A 14,503-nucleotide genomic window follows, 5' to 3' on the forward strand; every position below is an offset into this window, starting at 1 on the left:
CTCTCAACCACCCTCTGAAATAGCATGGAAAGCCACTCAGTTCAAGGATAACCGGGGATGGGATACAATGCCGGCCCGGCCAGTGGCATCCCGTGGTGGAATAAATAAATGTGAAAACAAAAATTGGTGTTTTTCTCAAGAAGACAACCGTATCACTGGACTGGACAATAAACCGAGGATGTAAACCCACACTTGTATATTAAAATGTGCAGCACAGTGGCACAGGGGTTAGCACTGCTGCCTCACAGCCATTCCAGCCTCCGGTGACAGTCTGTGCGGAGTTTGCACTTTCTCCCCGTGTCTGAATGCGTTTCCTCCGGGTGCTCCGGTTTCCTCCCATAGTCCAAAGATGTTCAGGTTAGGTGGATTGGCCATGTTAAATTGCCCCTCAGTGTCCAAAAGGTTAGGGGGGTTGCGGGGATGGGACATGGGATGAAGTAGGGTGCTCTTTCCATGGGCTGCTGCAGACTCGATGGGCCGGATGGCCTACTTCTGTACTGAAAATGCTATGATTCCATGAAAACGTGCATGCATTTTTAAGAACGAAGAACCTGCATTTATTATGGCAACTTTCATGCTCTTGCAACACCCCAAAGCATTTGAGTCAAGAAATATTTCAGAGGTGCAACCGCTGCTATTTGATAGCGAAATGGAGACAATAAAAGTTTGTGCACTCTGTAGATAATTCCCTGATACGCTGAAATGTTGTCACATGAATATAGTGTTCAGCTGTGGGATTAAATCATATTTTAATACTCATGAGTGTTTGGTGCGTTTATTGCCATCGTATGAACTGCTTCCTCTGAAATATTTGGATGGCAAGGTGCTTTTCTTTTTTCCAAAAGAAACAAACATACACGTACAACTCTAAGGGAACATAAAAGTAAATGTTAGGGATCAATGTTAGTTTTCCACGGCAGGAAAAGGTCAAATTCCATATTAAATTTCTAAAGTCCAAGGATCTGCCTTTAGAAAAGCAAAGAGCATGAGACTATGATGGTAAAGTTTAGACAATGAACTTTAAGCGTGAGGTGATGCAAGTATGGACCAATTAATATATCTGTAAATTGTACGCTCAGTGAAGGGTTTGAGAGATGAAATGAAGAGCCATAATGCTTAAGCTGGGAGTGTTTTTGATTAACTAAGAAAGGTCTGAAGATAGAGGAATGTGCCCCAAGTTGTGAGAGGTGTACGAGCGCAGTGTTCAATTGACACTTTTGGATAATTTTGAGCACAGACCCCAATATAAGCACAGAAAACAGGGTGGGTGCTGAGGAATACATGATGCAAGGAGAATCTTAAGTGACTTAAGAGTGATGAACACTGAAGAGGGGAAATGAAGCCCCTACATGGTAATTATGGGTGGGACTTTCCTAATGTTTACGCCGGCGGGATATTCTGGTCCCACCAAAGGCGCACAGGTTTCCCGGCGATGAGGGATGTAATCAACGGGAAATCCCGTTAACAAAGGCGAGAGCAGAAATCCCCGGTGGGGGGGGCACCTCCACTGCCGAAATACACACAGTGGGTTAGTCGCTAAATCCCGTCCAACGCAAAGATTGCAATAAAATAAGTTATTTATTTGCATAGTTGAAGACTGATGGAAATGGAAGGGGTTTCATCTGGGAGAAAGACAGTGGGGGCGATTCTCCGGCCATGTCGGAAGAATAGCGGGAGAGCCCCAGTTGCTGCTCAATGTGTGATGCTGGGTATGAGCCAGATTAACATATTTAGATCAGTATTTATATATGCTGGGTCAGTTTCAAGCCAGGTTTTCCAGGTTCCAGGTACTTTCCCCCCTCGCAAGCACAGCATGAGGCCAGCGGGAATAACTACTGGTTGCCATCACTGTAGGCCCGACATGATGACGATGTTGTGAGGCTCAGAGGACAGTGGAGCCCCGGGTGATTAAGGACATGGCATGGTAGTGCAATGGCACTGCCCCCTGGCAGTGCCCGCATGCCAGGGCAATGCCATGTTGTTGCTGCCATAGCGGCGGGGTATGAGGGATGTGCCATCAGGTTGCAGGGCATTGAGGGAAGGGAATGAAGGGCGGGCGTTTAGTGACCACATAACGGGTGTCGCTCACTTGTGGCGGGGGCACTAGTACCGGCGAGAAGGGTGTGGTCTGAAGTGAGACCCACTGGGTGGGCCCTAGATATCAACGACCCTTTGTATGGGGGGGGGGAGGGGGGGTTTGATGCCCCCGAGAATGTTGGGGAGTTGGAGTGGCAGTGAAGTCCCGCTGCTGGTGATATTGGGGGAGGCGGGGAGAGGAGCCCTGAACTGTCACTGAGAGGCGTCCGATCTCTGTCAAACTGGCCTTCCGGTGGCTTTAGGCTCAGTCCCTCTCAGAGCCGATGCAAACCATGCCCCCTACAAAATAATGACGGATTGCAGGAAGTTTGTGTTGCAAGTCGTGCTGGAATAGACGGCACAATTCATGCTGATTTTCCCGTTCAAAATTACAGGTCGTTACCTTTTGGGGAAAATTCCGTCCAGCGTGTCGAAGCCCAATACAAGAAGCTATCGTGGCTAAGGAAAAGCCGCAGGGAAAAGTGGCAAGTTGCCTGGGCTCCATGGTGAGGTGTTGTGACCACTGTGGTTAATATGACGAAAATGTTTGGCTGACTGCCCAGTTGAAGTGATGTGAATTCCCAACACTCAATTCTTCAATTCTTTGCATTCGTACTAATGTTGAATATGTGTCAAATACAATGTTTCATAGGTCATCATCAGACCTTTTTAAAAAAAATAAATTTGGAGTACACAATTAATTTTTTCCAATTTATGGGGTGATTTAGCATGGCCAATTGACCTACCCTGCACATGGTTTTGGGTTGTGGGGGTGAAACCCACGCAAACACGGGGAGAATGTACAAACTCTACACAGACAGTGACTCAGAGCCGGAATTGTACCTGTGACCTTAGCGCCGTGAGGCCTCAATGCTAACCACTGTGCCACCGTGCTGCCCGGTCATCATCAGACCTATTAAAAAATTGGAACTCCTGCACAATGGGTAAAAGGTGAGGCAGGTCAAAGATTTAATTCTTTTGCAGTGGCAAATCTCAGCAAAGGTGGTAGTTGAGTCACTGACCAAAATTATCCCCCCTTCTTGCTGGTGGGAACTTCTGGTCCCTCCAATTGGTGACGCTCCAGCGGCGCGTTGCCCAGCTTTTCTGATTGGAGGGCTGTGACAAGTGCTGTTCCACAGGGATCAGTGTTGGGACCTTTGCATTTCGTAATATATATAAATGATTTGGAGGAAAATGTAACTGATAGAGGTCTACAGAATTATGAGGGGCATAAGCAGAGTGGATAGTCAAGAGATTTTTTCCCAGGGTAGAGGGGTCAATTACTAGGAGCATAGGTTTAAGGCACGAGGGGCAAGGTTTAGAGGACATGTACGAGGGTGCCTGGAAATCACTGCCGGAGGTGGTGGCGGAAGCAGGGACAATAGTGACTTTTAATGGGCACCTTGACAAATACATGAATAGGAATAGAGGGATACGGACCCCGGAAGTGTCGAAGATTTTAGTTTAGATGGGCAGCATGGTCGGCGCAGACTTGGAGGGCCGAAGGGCCTGTTCCCTCACTGTACGTTTCTTTGTTCATCGGCAGGATTGGACGATCCCGCCACCGGCCGATGTCGGACCTCCTCTGCCTCGGGAAATTGCCAGGAGGGGGCAGGAAAATCCCACCCAGCAGATTTTCTTTCAGCGTCCCTGGTTTATAACGTTGTCATTGTTTCGGAGATATCATGAGAAAAAAAATATATCGAAAAGTCATGTTCCTGATAATTCTTCAAAAAAATTAACTGGGTGGCGTCATGAGTTCCTTGTAATAATCAAGTGCTAAAACTCTTCTTTGGATCACATGTAAACTGTTAGGAATTTTTCTTACTTTGACCTGCTGCAGAAGTTATTTTTCTGCAGTTCCAAAAGTCACGGTAGGTAAGAAGAACCTTTTAAAATTTTGGTTGAACAGATAGCTTTCCAAATGTGAAAAAATAGTAGATCAAATCTACCACTACAAGAGTCAGAAATGCTGTTCGTGATACACAGTGAACTCATGAATATACAGACAGAAAATATAACTGACTTAAAATTACCGTACCACCATGCAAATAGTAATGCGCCTTAAAATAAATTCCATACAGCAGCACTTACAGGTAATCAACTGAGCAAACACAAACCTTACTTCTTTCAATTTGTCAAAGTAATGCTTTCTTCATTCCTTTTGAAAGCTTATACCTCTCACCTTTGATGGTTACATTCTCTTATCAGTATTCCTGGCCTCCTTAACGTCTTTGACCTCAAATAGAGCTTCTACACCTCTTCCGTGAAATTGCCTCCAAGGAGCTCAGTTTTATCTAGCTTTCCAACGCTTCTTTGACCATCAATAAATGTTTGCAAAGCCAAACTCTGCCCAAGCTGCTTTTTTTCTAAATCATTCTTGAATTGTGCGTATCACTGACTAACCTGGTATTTATTGTCCATCCCTAGTTGCCCCAAGTAGGTGGCGATGGACATTCTTCTTAAATCACAGTGTGGCATTTTGATAGAACTGAGGGGCTTATTAGGCCACATCAGATGGCAACTAAAAGGCAAGGACATTGGAGTGGGCTTGGAGTCACATAGATCAGGATTCTTTTAATAAAGGGCATTAATACATTTGGAATACAAAGCTAATCTCAGGATTGGTGACGATAACAACTATCATTGATTGCTGAAAAACCTCTCTGATTCACCAATGTTCTTCAGGGAAGAAAATCTGTCACCGTTACCCGGTCAGGCCTACATGTGATTCCAGACACACAGCAATGTAGTTGACTCGTAACTGCCCTCTAAAATGGCCTAGAAAGCCACTCAGGTTAAGGATAGGCAACAAATGCCGATGTTGCCAGCGACGACCTATCCCTATGTAGAATAAATAAAAAATAAATAAACAGGGAAAAAAAAACAAATCGGTGTTTTTCTTCAAGGAGGCAACTGAATGATTGGGATATGCCAAGATTGGAGTCACACATAGAATATAATTCTTTCGATAAAGGGCATTCCCCGAACAGGCACCGGAATATGGCGACTAGGGGCTTTTCACAGTAACTTCATTGAAGACTACTTGTGACAATAAGCGATTTTCATTCATTTTTTCATTAGTGAACCAAATGGGTTTTCGACAATCCGACACCAATTCAAACTCTCGAGCTGCCACTGCTGGCACTCAAGCTCGTGTTTTTTTACAGGAACAACTTAAATACATTTAACACCATAAAACATTGCAAATCACTTCACAAGTGCGTAACCAGATATACTGACACAGAGCTGCAGACGTAGAACCGGTGACCAGAATAAGACAAAGAGGTAGATTTTAAGGATCACCTCAAGGGAAAGAGAGTTGGAGAGGTAGAGAGATTAGATAGCTGAAGGTACTGCCCAAAATGGTGTGGTAGAAGAAGTGGAAAATGCACAGAAAACTCAGAGGGTTGCAGGATGCGACAGTGATAGCAGTGAAACCATGAAGGGATTCAAAAATAAGGATAGTAATTTTTTTTAAAAATCTATTGATTGGTTGAACGAAAACCAATGCAAGTCAGACTGAATGGGACTTGGTGCAAGTCAAGATATGGGCATCAGTTTTAGAAAAGGAAGAGGGAAGGCCAGAATTTAATGAGAGGAAATTTTCAATCACTCAACACTAAATGATGAACAGATCACTAAAGAAGTGGAAAGTTTGCGAGAAGTGGTGGGACAGTGGGTGGGTGTTAGTGCACTTGTGTCACCTGATGTCAAGGTTGAAAGAATGGTTAAGCTCGCTGAAGAGAGGCAGAAAAGAAACTGCCTGGGAGTCTTCACCGGAATCATTCTTACTTTTCCTGGCTGGCCAAGATTGTATTTACAGAGGACTGGAGTTGAGCCAGCAGAGTTTTGTGGGTTGAAAAGCAAGATGTTGGGTTTATGGCATTATTTCGGGAAGGGGTGTGGTACTTTAAAAATAGTCCTTTTGGCATTTTGCTTTTCCACTTACATTATTGTCGGCTGTATCAGTGGTTTCCAAACACTTAATCACATTCTGAACTGGAACGCTCTGAATCAAGGATTTGTTTAATATATTCTAGATTTCGCATGTGCTATCAGCATGGGCAAATAAATGTGAAGGAACATGCAATCCACACTTCTCATGTAAATGAAGGAATCATGTCTGGTTAGATTTCCATCCACAAGTAAATCCTTTAATACCACAAGGTTTACAAGTCAATGTGAATTCTGAACATCATGAGCAAAATGTTTTAATCCTCGATATAACAGGAGTAAAACGAATGGGCTTGACCTGGGGTTTACCACCCCATTACCATTCTGTGGCATCTGAAATCCAACCTCCTGATCTGGTTGCAGCTATGTGTCAGGGATTTGAATTCGGTAAGCCCCACTTCACATCATTTATCCTTTACAGATGGATCTAAATACGAGACATTTCCTACCTTGTTTGCAATGCTGGTGATAAATGACTTTATGTCCAGATTAGTGGGGCAGCTCTTCTGACAAGGAGCATCAGCACACTTCAGGCACCTGGAAGGTAAAGGAACCTAGTCAAAAAGCATCAATTTTTAAAAATAGCTTCGACCCAGGCATGATAAACTTACCCTTCTTACCATCTGAGCAAGAAGAAGAAGGTTCACACTTGAGTGAAAAACTGAAAAATTCCAACAAGCCACAAATTTCAATCACCTTAAAATGAATTATTCCTGCAGCCTTAAAATTCAGCAAAGATATAAAAGGAAATTCTGGCAGATAGGAGCAAATTAAAAGCAATATTTTTCAGCCGTAGATCCATATTAGTGACATTCATTAGGGAATAAGATAATAAACTGAATGACCAATTTGACTGGTTAGCAAATGCAAATTCGTAGGATTGCATCGACATCCTCAAGATAATAAAGGGGAAGAAAAATCAAAAATATTGCCCAGAATCTCCTGAAGTGGGCTGATCAGAAAGGGCAAGCCTTCAGTGGGCCATGTCATCATTTCTGGAAAAGCAAAGTAAAATGCATGGCTATCAGTATAAATAATCAAGGGCTTTGAGTAAAGCACTCAATTTGTGGCATATTCCTTCAAGGCCCTCTTTGTGCATGAACATTAAAGTGGAAGAATGTTTGAGGAAAAACAATCTTAGATAGTTCTAATGGGAATCATTCTGACGCATTCCAAATTCAGGGAATCTATTTTAAGTCTCAACTAAAGATTTTAAAAATGTGGTAGCACTGCAGTCTCACGGCGCCGAGGTCCCAGGTTCGATCCCGGCTCTAGGTCACTGTCCGTGTGGAGATTGCACATTCTCCCCGTGTTTGCGTGGGTTTCACCCCCACAATCCAAAGATGTGCGAGGTAGGTGGATTGAACACGCTAAATTGTCCCTTAATTGGCAAAAATGAATTGGGTACACTAAATTTATTTTTTAAAAGATTTTAAAAATGTGGAGGAAAGACACCATCAGAACTAGGGTTTTAAATCCTGTTGCGGATAAAATTCCAGGTGTAAAAATTCCAATCAGTTAAGACCTAACACAAATTCAGGAATTTTGCCTGAGCTGCACTGTTGTATATGGATGAACTATACAAGTGCCAGAGGGTTTTGATGAAGGTTTTGCAGATTCAGCAGAAACAATTGAGGAAATTCAGGGATAGAGTAAATGGGATTAAGGCATTTTATGGCCCAAAGTTCCTTATTCATTTGCATTAAAAATTAGGAGTATCCTATACTTGCATTGTTGGTTCACTGTACTTTTTCTCCCGTTACGAATTTCAAGTGTCCTCAAACTGGCTCCATCAAATATTAACTATGTTTTGTGTTTTAATTAAATAGTGTTGTTACTTCTTTTTAAAAAAAGAACATCTGTACTGGCCAATAGATGCTTCAGTGTTTTAAATGGAGAGGGGGGGGGGGGGGGGTAGAATCGGCAGGAGCAGGGGAAGGCATTTCACATATTCATGGGTCAGAGGCAGAAGTGCATTTAAAGGCCCAACTGCCTTGTCACAGAATAAATTTTTGTCACCCAGTCTCCCAAAACATGACTTGTGAATTTTAGACATTTGAAAAAATGATCTAACCATACGGAAGTTCTTTGAGTCAGGTACCCCTTTGGAGAGATTCAGTTACCTCTTAGGGATTGTTAATGGCCAATGTTTATGTGCATAAAAGATGCATAAGCTCTGTGGAACTGTCAAACCGTCAAACTAGCAAGTCATTTAAATCCTCTGCCCATTAAATGTTGAATAAAAATCAATCTGTTGCGACTCCTACTTTTGAAAAACAAAATCGGTGCTTGCAATTTCAATAAATGTTTGTTTACATAAACCTGAGGATTATCATTATAGGTTTAGTGATGCTTGACTGCTTCCACAACCTATCATTATTAGCGTGGGGTGTCTGTAGGTCTACAGTTTGACTGATAACTCCAAGTGTTCATAAACGGATGAGCTGTCTTTGAAATTGAGCTATAGTTACAAAGGCTTGTCATTATAAATGATCAAATACTCAAAAGGATTTAAATGTATTGAACGAGTTTTTGTCAATGAGAGTGTTTTAAAAAATACAATTAGGTCAGTGATAAATACATCACATTTTGTTTATTTTATTTCAACTTGGCCCCTGAGATCTACCTGTGGTGGATACTGGGTGAACTAGCATGAATAGTTTAAGGACAAAGGGTGGTGAGTGTGGGGCCATGGATTGGCATAATTTGGTACCTGCTATGAGGTTATATGGATGAGTGGGGATAATGGCATGTTATGAATTGGCGCTAAGTTAGCATGAAGGGGCAGAGATGCAATGAACAGTGGGTAGAAGGGCATTAGGTGGCATGGATGAGCAAGAGCAGCATGTGTGTGGGGGGCGTGAGGGCTATAGAGCTGTTCCTTGATTTTATTACAGCTCGTTAATCAGTCCACCTTGGCACTAGCATCCCCTCTGGTTTGACTCCACTCAGTTCTTGGGGGTTCGGCCCCAACTCCATTTAACATCCATCTCCCGAGGATAAAAGCTTGACCATCCAGGGAAATTGTCCTCTGTCAGGATTTCTGAGTGGTGAAATCTCCCAAAAACTGTGCAGCGACTCATGAAAATTAGGCCGAATGGGTGGAATGCTGCTCTCTGTCCGGCTTTGTTTCAATCGTGGAGGTTGTAAAGCCAAAGTTACACCCAACCCTATCAGTTGCCCAAGAGGCGGGTCAGGTTAAAGATAGCTCCACTTTTCCTCACTCCCTTAATTTCCTCTTCAACGCTGCCACAATTGTACTTCTGCCGCTGTCTTTCACTGCTGCTCCTTGTCTGTACCTGATGCTTCCAAAGCCAGCGATGAAAAGCCTTCTAAATCTTTCAGCAAATGACCCATATTTACAACCAGGTAATTAGGGGATGAGGGAAGTAGGGAGGGACTAGAGAGTGGGTCGTGGAGAGGGAGCAGTGGGAGTAGACTGGAGGCAGGATTTCCATCCCCCAGGGAAAGTCCCGCCACAGATAGCTACTAGCCATTCAGAGGCCAGCAGCTCTTGGATCAGGAGAAGCTATGCGACATTGGATCAGAACTGTCAAGCTTTTGGGGTTGTCGCAGGGGTCATGTTAGCCGTCTTGGCGAGGAGGGGGAAGAGGGGGTGTGAGGATGAGGAGGGTGGGGCAAAGTTGGAAAGGGCATGGAGCGGGGTAGGGAAACCCAGGATGGGTAACACTTTGGATGAGCCTTCCAATTAACCCAGAGAGCTTGTTAAGGAAGTCCCCCCACCCCTCCAGCCCATGCCTTCAGCTGCCTGTGCAAAGACCAGTGATGGGGAAATTTGCTTCACGTCTATTAAAGGCCTGCAGCCGTAGCAGCAGGATGACATCCTAATTAAAACAAAAAACACTGGACAAACTCAGCAGGTCTGACAGCATCTGCAGCGAGAAGAGAGCTAACGTTTCGAGTCTGGATGACTCTTTGTCAAAGTTTGAGAGAATTGGGAATGGGGTCAGATTTATACTGTAGTGGGGATGGGGCGTGGATAGGGAGCCGGCGATAGGTAGAGATTGACAAAGATGTCGTGGACAGAAGACAAAAGGAATGTAAATGGGAGACATCCTAATTCTCCACTGAAAGGCTTCAATTGGCATGCTGGTGAGTGGGCCACCTGGCGCCACTCCATCACCGATAAAATTGAAAACTGCGTTGGGGGCAGAAGCAGGCAGGAAGGCAATGGCAGGCTGCGCCCACTGGATTTAAGCACCCACCCCCTACCGGTCCCCAGCCTTCAAACCCATCAGTCGGGATGCCCACGGTCTTGTGTGAGTTTGAACTTAATGCCGAATAGATATAAAGAATTTGCAGCAAGTCTAGTTGATTCAATTCACCTCAGTAGCTCAATTGTTGTTTCCTAATTAATCTGTTGTAATTTTGTGAACTGCTGTTAATGTTACACAAAGTAGCCTGACTAAAATGTCACTTTGTGCACAAGGGGAGGGATCTTCCTTTGTCTCTGAAAAAAAAGATTAAGTAATTATGAAGGGATCAATGCCACCAGCACCTAGAATTGATACGAAGCGGGAATTGCAAAATTTATTAGATAAATACAAGAGAAAACTCAATAATACAATGAGCCAGAACAGGCTGCCTAATTAATAGCAAGATTAATGTGCAAGGCCTCATTAAAATGTACATAGAATATTTACAAAACCGGAGGCCATTCGGTCTTTCAAGTTGTTGCAAGGAAATCATACCGTCTGAATTTCGAATCTGAATAATTAATTGAGCCCTCCACCATTAGCTTCGTAAAATGGCAGCTCAGCCTCAGTCTCTGCACCTGTTTCAAGAAATTGTTCTATTTGCCTGTTAATTGCCAGCTAAAAAGCCCTCTTTTTCTGCAGTGAGTTTAATGGCAATATTCATGTTCCTCCAGTGCCACCCAGCCTGTCTGACCCAGAAGGGAACAGCTGAATTGTGGGAGTCTCCCTCCTGCAGGAATGCGGTGTGCCTTTAATAAAAATGTTAAACATTTTTTTTCTCATCTATCCTTTCTCTCTCTTTTCTTCTCTCTTATTGCAATCGCCATCGCACTGCGAGAGGTTTCCAAACTCAACAACAAGGGAAAGAAGTCCAATGAACGGACAAGCTCCAGGAAATTCTAGGTCAATGTATGAGTACGAGGATTTTACTGCTTACACTCCTCAGTCCACACACAAATTCTGCAATCAGTTTGATCTTCTGTTCAAAGTTAGTGTTGGGAGTCAAGATAGTTATCTCAAAGTTTGTCTGCACCTTAGGAACATTTTGCAAGGGACAGGAGTCTTAACCTTTTGTTTGGACCTAAACTGAATTGGTCACCGTTGACTCTCACGCTACAAAGATGGTTTAGTGAAGGTTTATAAGCTGGACAATTTTGATACAATCATTTGGAGCAACCACTTAAAAGTTCTGGCATTTAAAAGCATTTGGGGCTGGATTCTTCATTGGCGGAACCCTCCGTTTTGCCGGCAGTGAACTCACGCCCGCGGATTTCCCGATGGCATGGGGGTGCTCACAATGGTAAACCCTATAGGCTGGCTGCCGAGTCGGAGGATTCCACTGCCGGCAGGGGCATGCCGCACCAGAAAACGGGTGCGGCGGGGCGGAGAATCCTGCCCTTGAACTGAGCATCACATCAGCACTAGAATATAAACAGCTCGGTAACTACTAACTAGTTACACGATGGCCGGGATTCTCTGTTCCAGAGACAAAAAGCTCCTGCCAACAGAGAATCTGGACTGTGCCCCGCTGGTACGAGGAGCATCGCCGAAGTGGCATTCACAGACCTTTGCTGTACAAAATAATGCATAGTGGCCTGTACGCCGGTTGCCCTGCACTTACCAGTATCGGGCGCCATTTTGAACAAGCACCCCGATCCTAGAGTCCACAAGCAGGCCAGCCTCTCCCATGCACTCCCCCCCACCCCCCACAATGCAAATATTGACCCCCCTCGCCACTTACAATGGAAGCACCCCAACCTCTCAGCAAGGAGGACTATCCCCTCACCTTCACCATGGCAATAACGGGTCACCATTTCCCCCCATGCACCATACAAGCATGAGGGTGACCCGAACCCCCCATTTGACCCCCCCAGTCCTTGCCTCAGCCTCCCGCATCAGACCCCTCCCATAAGCCACCAGCCATGCTCCAGGTCCCTCCTTCAGGCCCCCGCCTTCAATGCCAAGTGCTTTCTACAATTGCAAAAGTGGTCAGCAGCTGTCAGTCAGAACAAGGTTGTTTATAAATGTTTGTAAGCATTGCGGTTAGGAGCAATGGAGGGTACTTCAGATGGATTCAAGCTTGAAGGAGGGATTCAAGCTTGAAGGGAGAGATAAATAAACACACCTACTTCCTGCTGTATTTAAACCATTAAGCTGTCAATCAAAGACTAGTTAAAGTACTGCACGGTGAAATTGAACGAATGATAAGCATTTCACAGGATCCCAAAGGATTTCAAGGCTTTTCAAGAGTTGTGGGCTCGAAAGGCTCAGACACTTAAAAAAGCAGAAGTTTTAAATGCATAGGACTGAGGGAGCAGATGTGAGGAAAAGGAAAGTCTTCGATGAACTGCCTGATCTGCTCATCAGTCAGGCAAATCAGTTCAGGGTGAGAAGGCCACTTCAAAGTTTAAGCAAGTCAGACAAGGATAATGATATTGAAAAGAGGGCTGCCTGAGATTACTATGCCAAAAGTGATCTTCAGATTGTCCAAAGCTGGAAGGGGTAGTCCAGGAGTTCCCGTTGGGTGGGGGGGGGGGGGGGGGGGGGGGGGTGTGGAGATTCGGGCTTCCACCCCGTTAATCACATGCAAATTAATGCATTCAGCTGTTTGCTGATATGGCCAGCGGTGTGGGACCAGAGGCTGGGGATGGTTCTGCTGCATGGCGCCAATCCCGTTTTTGGGCCTTTGCGGGATTCATCCGACTGATCGGGATTCCAAGGGCACAATCCTCCGGCAACGCTGCACCGAAAAAGCATCTTGTTGCGGTGTAGCGTGGCCGGTGAAAGACAGGAGACCCTGCTCCCGGGATCTAACCGGCTCGGAACGCCTCGCGAGATTCAATTCCCATTGTGGGCGGGATCAGTTTTTAGCAAATCTGCAAATTAGAGCGAGGCAGTAAGCTTTACTCTAATGTGCAGATTTCCAAGGTACCTGAGATTTTGGGGTTCAATCCCTTCGCCTCGGAGACCTCAGGCGAGTGCCATTTGGTACTGGCCCGAGAAACGGGATCCAGACGGAATGGCACTCGTGGGGATCAAAGGACCCCAGCTGTATGCCCTTTCGACAGGGTGGTGGCCTGGCACTGCTGGTGCCACTTGGGTATCATGGCACTGCTAGTCTGCCACCATCACTACCACCTGGGTGCCAACCTGGCACTGCCCCAGTGACACCACCAGCTGGCAGGGGCACTGACATTGTACAAGGTTGGCAGTGCCAGACTGGTATTTTTTGCGCATGCATGTCTGACCAGGGTTGCCTGGTATCAGTGTCGATGGATGTGGGCAGGGGGCCCTCCCATGTTGTGTTAGGACTGAGGGCGGGGGGGGAGGAAATGGAAGTCAGGGATTTTTTTTGGAGGCCTCAAAGATCGGGATGCCATTTAAAAATGGCATCCCGATCTCTTGCTATAATGGGAAGTTCCGGCGAGCAGGGCACCCCAATGTAAAAAACGGGGCTATGTGCGGCCTCGGCCACTCATTCCCCATTCAGGCCCCTTATTCAAAGCGAGTCATGCTGAATAGCCACATGTTACTCGGCACTGCGAGTGCCGGAAAACACACGGCTAAACACGCTCGCTCGGGGACTTAGTTCCATTTTGGGAAGATTGCGCCCCAGATCTTAGCGGCAGGGAATGGAGAATGCTGCTCTATGTTTAAAATAAGACTTTAAACTTAAAAAAATATTCAAAGCTAAAAGTGTCTTCTTCTGATTGTGTTATTGTTGTACTAACAACATGAATGTTGCATTCAGTACACATTTCTGAGTTTAACTTTAGCCACGACAGGGTGTTAACTTGCTTGCTCTGTACTTAAACAAACTGTCCTTACCCCCACAATGGTTACTTTCATGATCTTTATTAGTGTCACAAGTAGGCTGACATTATACTGCAATGAAGTTACTGTGAAAAGCCCCGAGTTAACACACTACGGCGTTGGTTTGGGTATACGGAGGGACAATTCAGAATGTCCAATTCACCTACCAATCGGGACTTGTGGGAGGAAAATGGAGCACCCGGAGGAAACACACACAGACACGTGGGGAGAACGTGAAGACTCCGCAAAGGCAGTGAACCAACCGCGAATTGAAACCGGGTCCATGGCGCTGTGAAGCCACGTTGCAAACCACTGTGCTACTGCTCTGCCCACTTTCAATGTGAGTGGAAAAGATAAAAGTAGGGGACCTGAATATCCAGAAGAGTTTTGGCCTTGTTCTGCACTTAGAAATGCTCGTAAGCAAAAAAGTCTTGGAACTC

The 14,503-nt window shown here is 45.1% G+C and overlaps 1 protein-coding gene across 3 annotated transcripts in view; it reads right to left on the reverse strand.

Annotated features, from left to right (window-relative positions):
• The window catches only part of LOC119964436 (dihydropyrimidine dehydrogenase [NADP(+)]-like), a 918,190-nt gene that overhangs the window by 568,930 nt on the left and 334,757 nt on the right, over positions 1–14,503 (reverse strand). For all 3 annotated transcript variants that reach the window (XM_038793913.1, XM_038793914.1, XM_038793915.1), the window contains one exon: positions 6,483–6,570. In XM_038793913.1, coding sequence (XP_038649841.1) covers positions 6,483–6,570 — 88 coding nt within the window. The remainder of the gene's footprint in view (positions 1–6,482; positions 6,571–14,503) is intronic.

Source organism: Scyliorhinus canicula, chromosome 4 (genome assembly GCF_902713615.1).
Source record: "Scyliorhinus canicula chromosome 4, sScyCan1.1, whole genome shotgun sequence".
NCBI lineage: Eukaryota > Metazoa > Chordata > Chondrichthyes > Carcharhiniformes > Scyliorhinidae > Scyliorhinus > Scyliorhinus canicula.